The sequence below is a fragment of the Hippichthys cyanospilos genome, chromosome 15 (assembly GCF_059441005.1).
Source record: "Hippichthys cyanospilos isolate Australia breed blue-spotted pipefish chromosome 15, RoL_Hcya_1.0, whole genome shotgun sequence".
Taxonomy (NCBI): domain Eukaryota; kingdom Metazoa; phylum Chordata; class Actinopteri; order Syngnathiformes; family Syngnathidae; genus Hippichthys; species Hippichthys cyanospilos.
In genome coordinates, this window is record NC_142383.1 from 598,757 (window position 1) to 618,735 (window position 19,979).

Sequence of the window (19,979 nt, forward strand, 5' to 3'; positions counted from 1 at the left end):
GGAAGACATTGACATGTTGGAGGTAAATAGGAATTTAAACCTTATTGTGCTTAACACAGTTTTTAGTCTTCCATGAATGATTTAAACTTGTTTTATTTATTGTCACTCTAGAGTAAGCACGAATTAGTGTAGGACCTCATTTCATTTATTTTTCTATTTGAAATGTAGGGAACAGGAGCAGAAGGTGCAGCAAGCAAGGAGGAGTCTGGAGGAGGCACTGATAGCAAACAGCTTGGCACGAGCTGCTGAAAACAGCAAAGAGATGTCAGAAGAGGAAGTGGCTTAAGAACAAAGAAGAATATAAGAGGTAATGATACTCACTTGTGTTCATGAGCATTAACAAAATACAAAGAAACATTCCACGGTCTTTTATGATCATGGTTATCAAGAAAGCCTTCAATGCCCTCCGTTGTCGCTTGTTAAGTTTTTCTGCAGTCTACATCCTGTAATCTATATAAACATCCAGTCTTGACCATGGTCTGGTACTAGAACGTTGGGAGTACTGATGCATTGGGAAAGTGTAAGATAAACTGGCTGATTTAATAGCGCAACAGTGTTGCTTTATGTATTCTAATTGCTACTTTTCCGGCTGATTCATTAGTACAACAGGTTTGCTTCATGTACTCTAACTGTTACTTTACAGACACCACAGCGCCTCCTTATCTCATATGTGTGTGTGTGTTAAAAACAATGTCAAGGTCAAGGCCTGAATCGCAAGTTATCTTCAAGTTCTGCCACGGTGCACAATGCTCATGTTGTGTGACGGTTGGAATGTGAGACCCCCACACCTCAGTAACAGTTTTTAATAAAAAGACTGCAGTCCGAAAGCTTGGGAAGAGAGAGAGAGAGAAAGAGAGAGAGAGAGAGACTTTGCAACGAGGCTGACATGGTCACACTCCTTCGAGCTCTCCCCACTGCAGTGGTAAAACTTAATCTCTGACTCAGGTGTTGTTATTTACACCTCTCCTCGGGTCATTTGTGGGGTATCGAGCCCACTTCAAACCCAACAGAAAGAATAATGATTAAACATTCTTAGAGAATGCACACAAAGCGTGTAGTTGATGGGATCAAATATCTAGGTGGAGTTTGTTAAAGTATGCAAAAAAAAGTGAGATCTTTCCCAAATTTATTGTTTAATTTCCTTGGTTTAGACTGTATTTTTTTGTTTTTAACATTTAAGTTTTGATTTGTAAGGTACATACAGTACCTTTTTTCACAAAAATAGCATGTGTACAACTGCGATTTTTTTTTAAGCTAACTATAGCTATATTACTTTAAGGTTTTGTAGTTTAAAATAAGATAAACGAAAATAAATTTAAAAAAAAGATAGCACTAGATATGTTGTCATTTCAAAGTACATGTACCAAAAAATTATTTTATTAATACAGTGGACCCCCGGTGTAAGACCTCCCTTCCTTACATTTTTTTCACTTTACAACGTGGGCTGCAACATTTTTCGACCCTTCTTTTTTTTTTTGCCTTACAGCATCAAACACAATTTTCTTGTGCGGCCATATTTCAAACATGGCGGTCAGTGTGCGTTTGTGACTGTGAGTCGCACCGCACTCATATGTCACTACATGTGTCACTGCATACGTCACTACAATTCTGGTCTGCTATTGGTCAGTGTCACGTCACTAAGATGGCAACATGATATAGACGTGATCATCTGTGAGAGTTTACAATATCACATTTATTGTGCATTTTAGTGCTTAATTCAAATTTTAATTGGTTAGCCATGGGTTCCAAGATTACCATGTTAAAGGGAGAAGTAAGAAGATTATTAGTATGGAAACGAAGCTGGAGATAATCAAGAAATACGTAGAAGGCTAGGCTAGGCTACCCTTGCTAGTGTCATGATCGTGAGGCATGTTGGTGAGGAGCGTGTGAAAGATGGAACCAATAATTGCTGGGGCTGATAGGGTGAGGCTCAAAAAGATGATTTAATCAAAACTGAACAGGATGGGGAAGGTGTAAAAACAGTATAAAGTACAACAGAAACACTCAGAACTGTCACATCCCTGGCTTATCATGTCTTTTGTTGTAGTCGAGGTCCTCCTGCCACGGCGAGAGGGCGGGGTCTCTGGCCGCGCACCTGATGAGCATCGTCATCAAGGCCTTACCTAAGGCGGCCGGCGCAGGAGGACAATCGCCGGGCTATTCCATGAGCCACTCTTCATCGAAGCCTTAGTCGTTCCCAGTGTTTTCTAGTCCCAAGTCTCCGCTGTCGCGCATTTTGTTTTGTACTTTGCCTTGTGCTTTTTGCTTCGTTGCTCATTTGCCTTTTGCTACTCCTCCGGGTTTTTTTGTTGTTCCTAGTTTTTGATTGTCCTCCTGCTGACCTCGTCCCCTTGTGCCAGACTACTTAATCGTTTAGACCCGTTTGGTCTCTCTTGCACCTTTTTCCCCCCCACTTGCCGTGCGATTTTTGTTAATAAATCCTTGAAGCTGAACCCAGCGTGTCGTGTCGGGGTCCTCCACCCACTCGTGTCTCGGGGTTATTTCTAACAAGAACGAAAATAAACTTACAGGCAGGTGGGGGCTATACAGGGAAAATGAATACCAGGGGCAGAGCAACGGCAAGTCAGCTCGGGCAAGGCAGCAGGGAGGTAATATTAACTACAAGAACCAGGTAGCGCAGAAAATAAACAATGATTCGAAAGAACTGAATGCAATTTGGGAACTTAAATAGACAACACACTTAATGAGAAGACACGACACAGCTGGGGAGAGACAAAAGGCAGGGAACGCTGATTGGATGACACAAGAAGGGCAGGTAAAGACGCAAGTGGACAAGATCAGGCTAATGAGACACAGACAGCAAATGCAGTTTCAAGGGAAACAAACAAGGCCCCCCGGGGCCTTGTCACCAAGGGGTGTCTTCAGTCCCAGAAATGGGAGAGCCCATCTCAGAGCTTTCTGACTCTGCTTCCTCAGCTGCTTCCAAATCGATGGAATTGAGGAGGTCTTCTAAGTATTCTGCCCACTGGTTTACGACATCCCGAGTTAAGGTCAGCAGCGCCCCATCCTCACCATACACAGTGTTGATGGTGCTTTGATTTCCCCGCATGAGACGCCAAATCGTGGACCAGAATTTCTTCGAAGCCGTCCGGAAGCCGTTTTCCATAGCCTCACCAAACTCCTCACACACGGCAGTTTTTGCCTCGGCGACTGCAGAAACCACACATTGTTTCGCCAGTCCTACTGGCCAAAAAGGCTAGATAGCACTCCTCCTTCAGCTTGACGGCATCTCTTACCACTGGTGTCCACCAGCGGGTTTGGGGATTGCCGCCACGTTACCACCTTACGTCCACAGCCCTGATCAGTCCCCTCGACAATGGAGGAACAGAATACTCTGACTCAATAGCCCCCCGCCTTCCCCGGGATGTGGGAGAAATTCTGCTGGAGGTGGGAGTTGAAATTCCTTCTCCCAGCAGACCCTCACGATACGTTTGGGCCTGCCAGGTCTGACCAGCATCCTCCTCCACCATGGGAGCCAACACAACACCAGGCGTTGATCAGTTGACAGCTTCACCCCTCTCTTCACCTGAGTGTCCAAAACATGTGGCCACAAATCCGATGACACAACCACAAAGTCGATCATCAAACTGCGGCCTAGGGAGTCCTGGTCCCTAGTGCACTTATATACACCCCTATGTTTGAACAAGGTTGTTTGTTATTGACCATCTGTGACAAGCACAGAAGTCCAAAAACAAAGCACCGTTCACGTTCAGATCGGGGGTGGGCGGGGGCATTCCTCCCAATCACACCCCTCCAGGTCTCACTGTCATTGCCCCAGTGAGCATTGGAGTCCCCCAGCAGAAGGTGGGTTTCCCCCCAGCAGAAGGAGGGAGTCCCCAGGTGGGAGAGCGCTCTCCAGCACAGCCTCAAAGGACTCCAAAAAGCGTGGGTACTCTGAACTGGTGTTTGGTGCATAAGCACAAACCACAGTTAGGACCTGTCCCCCACCGAACGGCGGAAGGAGGCTACTCGCTCATCCACTGACGTAAACCCCAGTGTACAGGCGCTGAGCTGAGGGGCACTAAGTATGCCTACACCTGCTCTGCGCCTCTCACCGTGGGCACCGCAAACGTTTTCCAAACCGTTTCTTTTAAAACAAAATGGCGTTTCAAGTGTAAACTCTACAGTGTTGTCATGTTTGATCATGTACAAATTTGAGTTCAATTCAACATCCAGGCTGCTGCTAATATGACCGCAGCTGCGCGAGACTTCAAAGGAAAGGGGGAACTGTTCACTTACTGTGTACAGTGTATAAGGGTTAGGGTTTAATCATTTAGGACTTACGTAAATTTGTGTACTGTAGTAGTTCCACATCCGAGGAGGGCTCGTGGCAAGTGCATTTACACACCATATACAGTAGAGACCCCCCAAAAAAGCGAAGTGCGCGAAAATCAAAGCACGAAGTAGCAAGGGATCATTGCATGTAATTATCCTGTTCAGAAATGTTCAAGATTTCAAATTATTGTAAAATACAAATATTTTTACCCTTAATATTATATTGTGATATACTGACTGTACTGTAAATCCGAAGGGATGATACCTCAATGTGAAATGTCCAGATGTGTGAGCACTGTGCGTGTGTGCGTACTGTACATGCGTGAGTGCCTTAGTGCAGTCGTCCCCAACCTCCGGTCCGCGGATCAACTGGAACCGGGCCGCGTGGGCTGCACCCAAAATAATATTTTGGAGATGATTTAGTTTAATGGTACGTGCATGGCGAATGGGAACGAGGCGAAAAAGCGGACAGTTATGTATTGTAGTCAATGGAGTTCGCGTGACTGGGCGCGAATGCACGTTGGGTGACGCGATGGACGCGAACGGAGCGACGCGAATGGCCGCGCGCGGTCACGAGAAGCGAAATTTCGCCCTTTGCGTGACGTTACTTTTTTTTTTTTACTTTTTCCGCGTTTCACGTCGCGACAGCCAATCAACTTCGGGAACATTCAACAGCTCACGCAGGGGGCAGAAATTAATCAATACAAAACGGAGCCAAGCAAGAGAACTCACCTGGCTTGTAGAAAGGCGGAAGCGAGAACTTGGGACAACTGGTATGTGCAGCGTTTGCTTTACTTAACAGCTGTTGAACCGTAGTTACTGTGCTAAGCTAACGATAGTGCAGCATTGTCAGCACAATATTTAGCATGGTCTCGGCCACTTGATTGTGACATTGAAACTTTTATTTTTTGGCAGGTTTGGGGTCTAAAGAGCAGATCACTGACTTGTGGGAGAGCTATAAATTGGCTAACGGTAGAAGAAACATCAGGCAAAGACTTGTTGAGTTTTTAACCAGCTGCGCAGCGGGGAGAACGGTGGAGAGCAAGCACTTGGCTTGGCTCACCGGCCTCACACACTCCCCCCTTTTTTGGCAGGCGAGTATTGCCGCAAAGAATAAAGGTGCTGTCGGTGAAAGTATTGGCTCTGTCACATCCAAGAAAAGTGAAAGTTCTCAGCAATGCTCTTCTTTCAGGATCTACCGTAAAGTGCACAGCCCCCCCCCCCCCCCCCCCCCCCCCCCAGTCCGCAATATACACCTAAGGCGTTGACCGCTCCGCAGTGATCAAAAGGTTGCATGCATGTGTGGTTGCGTTTGATGACCTGTTTTCAGGTTAAAGACAAAGAATCATATTTACCCAAAATTTGGAATTGAAATGTACAATGCAATCTTATTAACATGTTGTGAAGATTATGTTATCTGTAGCTAAATTCCAATTTTATTGGAATTATGAAAATACATATGTGTAAAATACATAGTTTCTGTGATTCTTATTAGAAGTATACTCTGACAATACACTTATTATTTATTCATCATTTATTTATGGGCAAATGGTATTGAAGCTAATTAATCTTTTCTTTTAATTATGGGGGAAAAAAGAGAAATTTTTGCTAAATATTTATATTTATATTTACAGTATATCTTTCTAAATGTGCAGGCTGTCTTTTTATCTGATCGAGACTAAGATGCCTACTGCTGACTTGAAAAAGACACTTTTAATATTAAAACAGTGTCAAATATTCACGCTTGGTGCATTTGTGTGGGAGGGAGATTAGTTGCTGTTTATCTCGTAATTTCCAAAAGAAGCTGATTCAGACTCCTGCAGCATTTCTCAGCTCTTAGTAATTAGTGGTTGTTGAGAAGAAGAATGATCTCTTTCAAAAGCCTTTCATAAGTCTGATAACCACTGAGTGCATGTCTGCTGTCAGTCATCTGAATTGCCTCGATTGAGGAGCAGATTATCAGGGTATGGTAATTATGATGAAGGAATTAGGTTTGAACTGGGGGTTGTTTGTATTAAATTTGAAATTATTGAAACACACGGCCAAGAAAAAAAATTGCACTGCAGTAACAATTGCGTATTACAAAAGAAAAACAGCCTTATAAGAGAACCATGACACCCTTTTAGTGGATGTTGCATCTCGCAGAAAACAATGGTCATCACAAGCGAAAAACGAAAAATAAAACATTTATAAGGTCAATATGCATTGAATCACCATTTAAAGTCATAAAGGTGTTTGAAACATATATAGATGAAATTCAGTTGATAGATGAGGCATTTAAACTCGAATGGGCGATTTCAATTTAGAGATTTGGCATGAGGAAAATGTTTGAAATCGCACTAACATGAAGAGGGGGAACAAAACTGAAGGACATATTTCTTAAGATCCAGAAGACTCCAGAAACAAGCAGCCTAATCACCTGTTTATGCACTCATTGGAAAGTAGTGTCAGGGCGTTAACGTGGCAGCTAATGGTTAGCGTGAGGATCTGTACATTTATTTTGATCCCCCAGAAACTATTGCCCTTCAATATATCTTCATTCACTGAGTGCTTTCATTATTATGTTATAGTGCTGCATGATTATGTCAAATAATAATCACCATTATTTTGGGCAATATTGAAATCACGATTATTAATTACGATTATTCATCATGTTTGATCAAACGTGTATTTATTGTCTAAGCAGTATATGAACAAGTCTCCAAGGGTTGGTAGTTACAAATAATAAAAATAAACTAAAATAAATAAATAAAGTAAATAATAATTTAAACCAGGACATGGCAAAAACTTGGCACACAGGCAACACAGCTTACTTACTTGACCCGCTCTTATGATATGGAGCACAAAGAAGTTAAGAATCAACGAAAGTCAGGGAAATTTAAATGCCAAACATGCAACGGTATGAGTTTCGAGCCAAGCGCGGGTGAAGGCTGGCACCGCTGTCTTTTTAATTTTTTTCCTCGGCGTGCATTATATATTTTTGACCCGCTGAAATTTAAACGGCAAACATGAGTGTGGGGCCACACACTCTTAAGTCCTCAAAAAATAAAATCGTGTTGGGCCTGCAAATCAAGTTAATTAATCACGCAGGGCCGTGTCGGCTTTAATACTCCTGGGCCAGGTCGGTTTGAACTGGATTTTTTAGGCATAAACTATAGTTTATGCAGTCAGCACATGATTTGATCCATATATAAGGGGCACCGGATAATAAGGCGCACTGTCAGCTTAAAAAAAAAAAAAAAAAAAGGCTTTTGGGTGCGCCTTATTGTGCGGAAAATACGGTAAGACAAATTGTAAAATCTATGAAACTTTGCATATGTCATTAATATAGTGGATGAAGAGTTTTGGGCCAAGGATTGAACCCTGAGGTACCCCACACAATATATCCTTTGGTGATGACTTGTGCTCACCCAACTTTACAAATTGCAGCCTGCCCATTAAATAGCTTCTCATCCATTTTAGCCCTACCCCCCTAATACCGTATCTTTCGAGTTTATCTCATAATAAATTATGATTTGTGGTATCAAAGGCTTACTTCAAGTTTATAAATATTCCTATTACATATTTCTTTTTATCAATACAGTTTGTGATCTCTTCAATTAGTTCCATGAGAGCTAGGGATGTAGTTCTGTTTGCTCTAAATCCATATTGACTGTCAGTCAGCAGTTTGTGCTTTTAAATGAAGGTGTCCAACCTTGTGATAAATAATTTTTCTAAAATCTTGGAAAACTGTGGAAGCAATGAGACAGGCCTGTAATTCGTAAAGTTATGTTTGTCTCCGGATTTGTACAATGTTGTTATTTTTGCTACCTTCATTTTACTAGGGAATTTGCCAGTTTTTGAAGGACAAGTTACAGATGTGGGTCAATGGTTTCAATATTCCATCGATTACTTTTTTGACTGTTATCATGTCAATTTCATCACAATCTGTTGAAATTTTATTCTTGAATTTGTTTACAATGTTTATAATTTCCTATTCTTCTGTTGGCCCAATGAAAAATGAATCTGGATTTCTTTCCAAGTTGAGGTTATCAGAAGCTTCGTTAGTTATGTCAGATTTTATTTTATTTGCCAAGTCAGGACCTACATTAACAAAGAATTTATTGAAACCATTGACGACATCCTCCATATTGTTTAAGGTCCTGTCTTTATCTATAAAGTGTGCTGGATAACTAGAGCCTCTCACACCATTTATATTAATGCTATTCAATACAATCCATAAACCTTTAATCTTGCTCTTATTATACTCTAGTAATTTATTAAAATAATCCTTCTTTCATGCTCTCATAAAGTTGATTAACTTATTTTTATTTTTTTTTATATTTACTTTCGGTTTCTATATTTCTGCATTTAATAAAGTTTCTGTACAAAGTATTTTTCTTCTTGCAAGCATTTTGTAAACCCTTAGTTAGACATGGGCTGTCATTGTATTTTAGTTTTCTAACGTATCTTTTAATAGGACAGCATTTATAATATAATATTTGGAATGTTTTCAGAAATAATTCATATGCTATGTCGACGTCTTCTGCTTCATAAACTATGTTCCAATTTGGTTTAACAAGATTGTTTTTAAATACTGTCATTGATTCTTCATTTCTGACTCTTTTATAGATATATTTATTGACGTCCATGTCCTTTCTGTAGTTGCAATAATAGATTACAAACACTGGCAAGTGGTCGCTGATGTCGTTAACTAGAAGCCCACTCACTATTTTATCATCTAGCACATTTATTCAGTATATTGTCAATTAACGTTGTGCTATATGCAGTAACTCTGCTTTGGTCTTGTGATCTTAGGAAGTAAGCCCATACAGTAAATCAGTGGTGTCAAACAATGTTTTATTTTGGGCCACATTGTAGTGATAGTAGTGTAGTTTCTGTCAGAGGGCCAGAATGACTGTGAATTCAAATACATTTTAAGTGTGTTGATCACACATTTACAAAGATTTGATATCAGAAGCTGGCAAAAACTGTTCAAAAGAGATTTGGAGAATAAGAAATTTTAAAAGTTAAAGACAACTTGCAATTTTGGTCTTGTAGTCAGAAACCTGAAGTCAAATCAGCATTTCTAGGGCCACAAAAAGTGAGGCAGCGGGCCGGATCTGGCCCCCGGGCCTTGACTTTGACACCTGTGCTGTAAATGCTATTTATGAATTCTTCTGTGCTTTTACTCTTGTTTGGGTTCATCAAGTCCACATTCATGTCTCCACAAAAAATACCACTTTTTGATTTGCCGATGTAAACACTTTTTCCATCCAATCACTGAATATGTCAATACTTGTACATGGAGTTTTGTATATGTAACCAACTATAACATTTTTCATTTTTTCCATATTTATTTCTACTGTAACACATTCCAATATACCATCACCCACTGCTGACATACATTTCACTACCTTATAGTTGAGACTCGTATCCACGTAATGCCACTCCGCCTCCTGTTTTTTTTTCTACTCATATAGTTTAATTTATATCTTTTCAATTGTAATTCATCAACCCCCTTTTTCAGGGGTGATCCAGATCTCTAATATAGCAATTATGTTAAAAGGTTTCTTGAGTTGTTCTAAGTAATTTTTTAGTCTTTGAAATTGGCATAGAGGCTTCTACTATTAAAGTGGATTATTGATAAATTGTGTTCCATCCTGACCGTTGTATTGAACTGATCGTCTGAATAGTAGCAGCAGTTGTTGTTGATGGTATTCAGGAAGTTATTGTCAGGGTCAATATCATTGTCAATGTCCAGTGATTTATATTCTTGTGTATTCCAATGTTTTCAAACCCATTTTATGTTCTTTTACTCTAATTAGTTGTTCAGGAATTCCAGCCTGAGATGAATGACTGATTTTGTGTTGTTGTTTATGCGTATTTGTCCAGATCCTCGATTTCCTTGATCAACACTTTGGCCTGCTGTGGTGATCCGTTTAGCTTAATGAAGACTTTACAATTTGACGTCCACGTTGACTGTATTTTTTGTTGTTTTCTCAGGATGCGAGCTTTTATGGCTATGTCTCCGTTCCTTTTAGTCAAGTGTTCATTCAAGTAGACCTGCGTTCCTTTCAGCTGTTTTCCTTGTTTGAGTAATTCCGTTTTGTGTTTTCTATTTGCAAACCTCATTATTACACCTGCTGGTTTGCCGCTTTTGTTTTTGTTTGAGAGAGTGTAACAAGCCTCAATGTTGCGTTTATCTATTATAATCCCTTTAGATGACAAAAAAAGTTGTCACTTGGTCCTCTTTCCAAGTTCCTCTTTGCTTGGCTCTGCTCTTTCCATCCTGGAAACAGCGCCGGCATACGAACGGGGCTTGATCTCCAGCCCAGAAACAATAATGTCATTCAGTCTTGTGTGCTGTTCCAAATCATCAACACGTTTCTCCAAGTGTGCAATTTTCTTGTCCTCTTTGATTTTTAGGCCAAGACTTCGGCCACCAACTCCATGATGGTTTTCTGTTGTTTTGCAACAGTGGTCATTTCTACTGTTAGAAAGCATGACAGTGTGCATCTTTCTTCGTGTTCTGGCCAGACAACCTGGTGAGATTGAGGATCCAGTGAATCAGAACTAAAATACAGTCCTCTCGAGGAGGTCACAAGTTTGGGCGCTACCCAGACACCTCCATTACATCCGCGATGCAGGGCGCTATAGGCGAGGTGTGAAATTGCGAGGAATCACTGTACATTGTTTTGCGACAGTTCGTGCATCTGAGCACCATCTTTTACACATGTAAACACAGATACCCCCACCTCTGTTTTTAGCGGACACTAATTTACAGTCTCCTTGGTAAACAAGCATGTGTTTCCAGCTTAAATCACTGGTGTAACCTCCGTCAGCCAGGTTTCAGTGAAAGTGAAAACAACACTCCTCTTATCTCACAATGAATGCTAGTCGGGGCTCTCAGCTCGTCAATCTTTTTACGAAGGGAGGGGACTTTAGCTAGTAGCAGGTTCGGTACCGATGGCCTGGTAGCCCTAGCGTTTAGCCTAGCGGACAGGGCTCCCCTCTTCTCTTGTTTCTGCTTTAGCCGCTTGCTTTGTTTTCTGACCTCGATTCGCCTGATGCTGCTAAAGTCCCATAGCACATAACACACGGGCAGAACACCGATTAAAGGAGATTTATGTCCTGGCGATCTGGATCATAAATCCGCTACATTTGGTGCTCAATTCGTGTATTCTTTTTATTGCATTTTGTCGTAAACAACATGCCGAGAGACACTGAAATGCCGCCGAAGTCGGGCGTCGGCAAATGCGTCCGTCTGCGACTTCATCCCCTTTCTACTTCTTGTTATTGAAGAAAACTGGCGTTGGATCAGGGAACACACGGATAACGCAACAAGTACAGCTGAAGCCCAGTTTGTGGCATGCACTTCCCCAAAAACTCTGCACTCAAAGCACATATGGGTGGACACAGAAATTGCTTAGCTATACACGGAAGCTCCCACCAGCGCCTGCCTTCGCAGAGAGTTTTCGTGTCCTCCGACAAGGTCTCCCCGCTGCAAGCTCCCGAAAAGAACACGGACCCACTCCCGTCGATTGCCTTCAGTGCAGATGACTCTTTTCACTGTGTACTTTTAGCTGACTTCCCATCACAAAGCACTCGCTGGAATTGGGAAAGTGCTCACACTGTCAGCGACACGTATTTTGTTAATAAATTGTGTGACATGTTGTTTAGTATGTATGGCCGACATCAAAAATCGGGCCCGGGGGCCAAATGCGGCCCGTGGTTAATTTCCATCTGGCCCGCAGCCTCCGTCATAAAATCAATAACGTCTCGCCCGCATGGAGACTTAATACATTGGGCAGCAGCGCTGTTACCTGCGTGTGCTAAATGCTACCATCTCTGGGCTCAATTAGGAACAGCAAATTAGTATGTGAGTAATTGACTGTATGAGCGCCTAATTTTCTAAGATGGCGACAATCAACAAAAGGAGGAAAGTTGAGCTGCAGTGTGACACAGTCAGCTGCGGTCAGCACCAGCAGCTTTATATCGCCAACTTTTACTGACTGCTGGATAAGGACAAGTTTCTGAGAGATGCGAGCATTTGGTAAGAAAATGCGAAGCTTGTTTGGTCGACATATTTGTGTGAGAAGACATTCTCGGTTATGATCTTAAATAAGAGACGTGTGAGGACACGGCTACCGGACTCTCACTTAAAAGACATCTTGCGCATCCATACTACTGCCATAGAGCCACACCTGGCCTTTGTCCTGCACTCCAAGTCATTTTTCATTTACGATAATTCTGAAAACGTTTTTTTTTTAAGTGTTCACTCCAGAATAATAAACAATAATAAATCCAATCACCATTATAGTTACTAATTTCATCTTTTAAATGAGCCCTGCACTTATTTCATATTGCACTTGTTGATATGACTATTACTTGCTCATTTCTGTTACTGTGTTTAAAAATTCTATAAATGTTAAACTTCCATGGTGAGATATTTATTTATTTACCCAAGAGTACAATTACTTCTGTTCAACTTTTACAAAATAGTTAGTGTTCAAAAATGTGAAGTTAAGTGAAGCTTCAATTTCAATATTTAATGTCAATTCAATTTTGATATGCATGTTTCAAATTAACCAAAACACATGCTTAAGATAGCTGAAATGAAACTAAAAAGGCAAATGTTAAACACAGAACGGCTCGCTGAAATGTATTTAAATTAATTACTGCTATATGTAAAGAACGCCTGCCAAGGTTGGCCCCCCTACATTTTTAACACACCAAATCTGGCCCACTTTGCAAAAAGTTATGACACCCCTGATGTATGATGTTTTCATTTATTTACATTTATTTTCTATTTTGAATGGATGTGTTCTTAGTTAATGTATTTGAGTGACGTGTGCGAGAAAAAGAGGGAGTGGTGCTGTAAAGTGAGAGTGATGTGAAAGGGGAAAAAATAAAAAGGAGATTTGACTACGAATTGGTTATCGTGTTGCACTATTTAGTAGGAAGACAGCAGAATTGGTTCTCACAGATTTACCCATGGGGAATCCAAGAAGCTTCCTCATTCCCCTTCTCAAGAATGTATTAGTATCAAGCTAACAGAGCTGCAAATAAAGAAAAAGCTAGTTAGACTCCAATCTCATGCAGTTTGTGGCAGCAGTGTGTGGCAGCTGCTTTAGTTTGTCATCCTACCTGTTATCCATCATTCACCTGTTATAACCCGCCTTCTTGCAGAGATGTGCCATATAGAGGATAGGAAGAATTATCTTCAGTGTGTTCCCCATTTGTCTTCAGTAAAAATACCAGTTATGTCATTGGAATGTTAAAAAATTGTTATAAATGCTCATATTACCTTATTCTGTGCCACAGATATGTTGCACAAAATTGCAGTCTGTAGTTTGGACTTTCCTTTTCCTGGCCACTTTTTCCAGCTCCGCTAGGAGGGTCCCCAGGTGTTCCCAGGCCAGCTGAGAGTCAAAGTCACTGTAGCGTGTCCTGGCCTATTCCTGGTGGGACATGCTCATGGCACCTCACCAGGGAGGCGTCCGGGAGGCATCCTAACCAAATGACCGAGCCACCTCAACTAGCTTCTCCCAATGCGTAGGCTTGAAACTGAGTCCCTCTCGGATGACCGAGCTTCTCATCCTATCTCTAAGGGAGAGGCGGGACACCCTGTGGAGGAAACTCATTCCGGCTGCTTGTATCAGTGATCTCGCCATAGGTGATAGCGGGTATGTAGGCAAATAGGCCGCTGCCCACCTCATACTGCACTTGACCGGCTCACACTGCACCTGAACCCGAGGGAGATAAGGTCCCCACTTTTTGGCTGCTGCCAAAGCTCGCACTGCAATCGGCCCATATGCAAGGGAAAAGGCAATCCACAAGTTTTATTCCTCACAAAGTGTTTATAGTTTGTGCTCAGTCAGGTCCAAGGATCTGTCATAGATGACACCCATAGGCATAAGACCCCAAAAAACTCCTAGAATCATTGGGACAGGAAAACCCTTTCACCACGATAAGGTGACTGCCCAGAGCTGAATGATATAAATTTTACAGTTTAATTTTTTTGTGGATGCATGGTATATTTTACACTAATTTTAAAAGTTACATTCATTAATTGTATAATTACAGTTTTTCAAAACAACTAATTAGATTTTATTTATTAACATCAGCACTGTCATGGTTTGTTGGGTTGTGGGTTTATTTTGAGGGGTTCTGTTTCTGTTTACGTTTATAGTTCCGGTTTCTGCCCCTGTCGCGTCTGCCTGCGTTAGTTTTGATTTAGTCCACCTGTCTGTTACCTGCGCCTCGTGTCCTCCAATCTGCTCCCTTTGCCTGTTGTCCCTGCCCAGCTGCCATGTGTTAGTTTGATTAGTTTGTGAATGTATTTAAGCCTAGTGTCTGTTACAGCCCGTGTCGGATCATTGTCTCTGTCACGTCATGTCATATTGTCTCTATCGTATTGTTGTTTCGTAGTCCCGTCTTGCCCCGAGTCACTCAGCTCCGTGTTTTCCTGCCAGCCTGTCCATAGTGTTTTGCTTTCTGTTTTGCCAGCCTGCCTGCGCCCTTAGTTCGAGTTTTTTGCCGTCCTGTTTTTCTCGCTTTTGTTCCCGTTCGTTTATAAATAAATGGATTTAATCAACCCCCTGTCCCGACGCTCCCCTGCTTTTGGGTCCTCCTCCTCTGCAACCATACCGGCCTCCTCAACCGCCGTACTCTCCCGTGACACAGCACTGTGTTTTCTACAAGTTGTGAAGAAATGGTCCCCTTTTTCTAAAATGTTTGTGAACTTGTGATTGGTCATACGCATCTGTTCTAATATTTTCTTTCTGTGCCTCTCTCTCGCTCCAGAATTCCTCTGTTCACCAGCTTAAGGTTGACCGAAAGCAACAATTCAGCAAAAATGTTGCAACACTCCACTTCAGACAAGACTTTCCCCTGGGTGACTTCAGACCAGATACCCAGGAACCTTCTCATCGACAGAAAAAAAAAACAATGGGTGCAGTAACTGTAACAGTTGTAGCAAAATAATCCTGTGCCAAAATAGGAAAAAGACCAAACCTCTGAAGTCATCAGTGATCAAAACATTCCATGAGCTTAAAAAAAAAAAGAAGCTCTTATTGTGTGTCTGTTTTTAACTTTAAAAGTATTTTCTTTAATGAGCAAGCTCAATGACCTTCATATCATTTGAAATCAGGTTGCAAACTGCTGGCCGGCCTTTGCTAACTGCTTTACTCTCAGATGATTTGTGCTGTCGGAATTTTGTTCACATAAAATCAGGGTTTTTCTTTAAATAATGAATTAGCATATGAAAAAGAAAATTTATTTAATGCAAGTTTTATACTTTGACAGAACAGTCATTTACATTTTCAGGAGAGCTGTAAATAAATGATTATACTGGCATGCTTTTGTCTGTTAATACATCCGCCTGGCTTTGTTTCAATGTATTGTCCTTTTCATATACAGTGGACTCCCCCGTGTTACAGCTTCTCTGGCTTACGCTTTTCATGTTGCGATGTGGAATACTGAGTTTTTTCATCCCCTCTTTAAGGTATTTTCCTCACTTTCCACACAAAAAGAATTGTCATGACCCTAGGGGGTTGGCTGTATTTGTGTTGTTTTGTTTCCAGCTGCTGCCGTTTTTAGGTAATTGCACTTATTTTCTGTTGCTGTCAATGCCTCCATGCAACGTCTCACTACAATTCTGGTCTGCTATTGGTTGGCGTCTCCTCACGGAGATGCTGGTCCGCTATTGGTCCGCCTCACTCGTTTCAAAATGGCGGAATGGTAATGCTTTGTTCTATCATGAGAGGTTACAAAACCGTGTATATATAGTGCATTTTACTCCTTAGTTTGAGCTTGAATGGGTTAGCCATGGATCCCAAGATTGCTAGTGATGTTAAAAAGAGAAGTAAGAAGATGATTTATATGGAAACGAAACTGGAGATAATCAAGAAAGACAAAGCTAGCCTACCTTAGGTTACCCTTACTAGGGAATATGGGCATAACAAGTGCCACTCAAAGGTAAGTAAATCCTTTCTATATTTTTTGTTTACGATGTTTTCTTATTGTATACATGTATATTATATATACATAGCACTTAACTTAGTACCATACAAAGCACAAACCATTTGTGTGAATTATTGTATACATGTATATTTTATATACGTAGCACTTAACTTAGTACCAGTCCAAGCACAAATCGTTTGTGTGAAATATACAGTATACAGAATATACAGTATACTGTATACAGGTCTTGCCAGCGCTGCTCCCAGTTGAAGATTACCGTAATTTCCGCACTATAAGGCGCACCTAAAAGCCTTTTTTTTTTAAGCTGATAGTGCGCCTTATAATCAGGTGCGCCTTATATAAAGATCAATATTGAGATCATATGTCCCGGACCCTACGCCCTCACAGCTGGACGTTCCGGAAGCTGCACCCCAGGACTGTTCTGCTGTGCGCCCAGCAGATCCCACGTCCGGCTTTCAGCACAATCCGCAGCCCTAGTGTGGATAAGTGGTACATAAAATGAGTGAATGAATGAATGAAAACAATTTGGATTGATAACGTGTAAACGTGTTTTACTTTTAAGTTAAATGAACTGTACGTAACCTATGTACTGCATGAGATTTTTTTTTTAGAACCATAAACAGCAAGGTTTTGCAGTCATTTTTTTGCGTCATAATTTACTAGTCAATAATAAAACTTTGACTTGAGTTTCAAGTTTTCTGATGTCAAAGATTATAAAACTTGTTTTTATTAAATTCAATGATAAAATGTCCGTGTCTAAGCATTTTACAAATATGTTTACCGTATTTTCAGCACTATAAGGCGCACAGGATTATAAGGCGCACCCTCAATTAATGACATTTTAAAACTTTTTACATGTATAAGGCGCACCGGATTATAAGGCGCACCCTCAATTAATGACATATTTTAAAACTTTTTCAATCATAAGATAGTAATACAAAATAAGATTAATAACTCAAATAATAACTAAACTGTCAATAGCATAATAACTCAGTCAACATGACCAACCGTTCAACTTACTTTATCAATTCATTCCCTATCTACAAATCCCAATCTCAATATTGATCCATATATAAGGCGCACCTGATTATAAGGCGCACCATCAGCTTTTAAAAAAAATTAAGGCTTGTAGGTGCGCCTTATAGTGCGGTAATTATTTTCCACAGTGGTCGGAGGTTTTTCAAGATTTTATCCAAAGCAGTATTAAGTTGTCAGAAACAAGTAATATAAAGATTTTTTGAGACACTGTGAATGCCAATTATATTAGAATATAAATAACTTCAGTTCAAGAACAATAACGCTCTATTTTTACATTTATATAGTGCATCTTTTAACTGTCATTCTGCAGACCTCTCCTTATAAACAGGCAAATCTGAATTTTTCCAAGTAAAATGCTTGTATGAGTAATGCAAGGAAGTTGTGAGAACATACTCGGCTTTAAACTACTACTAACACAATCGACCAACTAAATTCTTATTCATCTGCACCACGCAATGCATTCAGGCCGAGCCGCGAGAAATAAAAAGCCACGTATGATCGATGCCCGTTGAAATCCATAAGGGAGGGGAGAGCATTTTATTTCATTCAATTGTACATTTGACATAAACTGATCAATTAATTTGTAACCTACAGTTACAAATATTATGAATATGTTCAAGAGGGGAATTTTTTTAACAAATGAAGAGGGGTTATAGAGCGGATATTAGGCATAATTGAGTCATCTAGTAGTGTTACTGTAGCGTCACATTGTACAAAAACATGGACATATTTTGAGTTCATCTCATTGTCGTTATAGTTTTGTCAAATAGCAGTTATGACTGTGAAGTCCAATAAATTTGAAGTATGACCCTCACACATTTACATATTTTAAAAACAGTCTGCTAAAAACTAATCAAAAGGGGTATTGATTAAAAAAAAAAAAAGTTAAAGTTGAAGACAACTTGAAATGTTTGCATTTCAAAGTTGTAACTTTGTGGGCCAAATATTATGATGTGGCGCGCCGAATTTGGCCCCCAGGCAATGTTCCCTCTAAGCTGCGCGCGTGCACAATTGCGCACTGCTCGCACACTCAGCGCACACGAAAATGTATGCCACGCATAAAACAAAATACAATATAAACATATTAAATAATATCCAATATTAGACCTCATCTGATTAATTACCGGTAGACCAATATTGTTTTCCGAACCATTGCATTGTGACAGCGAGTGACAAGTGTCCAGCCAAGCATACGATAAGTTTAACTTCCACTATTCATCCGATTAAACCCACTGACAGAAACGTTCCCTGCATCTACTCCCGGTGCAGGTTAGCTAACTAACAACACTGCGGAGTTAAGAGACACAAATGCTAACCTTTGGTAAACAAACAAGCAGCGACACATCCACTCACCCAGCGAAAGTAAAAAAGAAATGTGCTTCGTTTAAGATGGAATGGCTATTGGAGTATATCCAAATAGAAGAACAAGTGGTGAAAGAGGGTGAGATTTTTTTTCTTTTTCACAACGCGAGGCTCGTTCGTTGCCATGGTGACAAGTGCAATATACAGTGATCCCTCCTACTTCTCAGTCTCGGATATCGCGCTCTCAGTCCTTCACGGTTTCCATGAAAAATAAAAAATATTTCAAAATAATTTTTTTTTAAAAATATGCAAAAATGTACAAAAATTGAAAAAAGCAAAAAAGTACATTATACAGTACTGTATTAATCAAATAACGAAGAAACATTAGTTCATAACTATGTTAAGAATTCTTCAAGCGTAATAGTTCGTGACGTTTTTTATCTTATTTTGAAATGTATGCTTTTAATTTGTTGGGTCGCGTTGCATTTCCGTTTCCTGTTTTACGTTCTCTCTCTCTCTGCGTCATTCGGCTCGTTACGGTGACGTAGTGAATGACAACGTAAGCTCATATTTATAGTTTATTATCATTTATGTTGATAAATGATATCATTTATCAACATAAATGATAATACTGCCTATGTATAGTAAGCGATTAATGTTTATTCTGTTTATGTGTTCGTTTGTGTAGAGGTTGCACTTTATATAGTTGTTGTTAGTTGTTGCTAACCCGCTAATGTCGGCTAAAAATACAGTAAATTCATAGATTAAGTGTTTATATGTTAGTTGACTGACTAAGATTGTTGTTGATTTATTATTCAATAGATACTACGTGATAAACCATACATGAGCCAAAATAAATGTGAAGTTCAACGTGATGACTTGTGTCCTCTTTCACCGGAGTCTTGGTGCAGATAATCAGTCTTGAGAACACATTCTCAACAAACTAAGTAATATTAGTTATTTAATGAATATACAATAATGTTAATAAGGATAATGTAATGTTAAATAATAGGAGAAGGGAAATAAAATAGGCAAAAAATACAAAAAAAAAGGATTGTTTATGGTTACTGTGGCTATATAGCGTACATAGAAATCTAGGAACTGATACCCTACTTCGCGGGTTTCAGACTTCGTGGGGGGTTGACTATGGCGTTATATTTGTGCCACAATTACGCACGCGCGGAAAAAAATTTGAGCGTTGAAAATCAAACTGAGTGAGCGAAAACAAATTTTGAGCGCAGAAAAAAAGTTCTTGAAAAGAAGTTTCTCGCTCAAAATTCCTTTTTGCCCGCTCGCAATAGCATTCTTGCGCTCAACATCTCGCTCTCGTTCGCGATACTCCTCCCTCCCTCGCTCAACATCGCGTTTGCTCAACA

General features: G+C 40.3%; 1 protein-coding gene and 1 pseudogene across 2 annotated transcripts in view; one reads left to right on the plus strand and one right to left on the minus strand.

Annotated features, from left to right (window-relative positions):
- The window catches only part of mbd2 (methyl-CpG binding domain protein 2), a 61,036-nt gene extending 45,400 nt beyond the window's left edge, over positions 1-15,636 (plus strand). The window contains exons 6-7 of one of the 2 annotated variants that reach the window (XM_088434841.1): positions 169-307; positions 2,048-2,398. In XM_088434841.1, the coding sequence (XP_088290967.1) occupies positions 169-286 (118 nt within the window). In that variant the 3' untranslated portion in view covers positions 287-307; positions 2,048-2,398. Of the gene's footprint in view, positions 1-168; positions 308-2,047; positions 2,399-15,084 lie in introns of those variants that run through there. The other variant, XM_088434840.1, reaches the window with a different exon arrangement.
- Positions 2,014-10,586, minus strand: LOC148411287 (uncharacterized; annotated as a pseudogene).
- Positions 15,637-19,979: the final 4,343 nt, after the last annotated feature.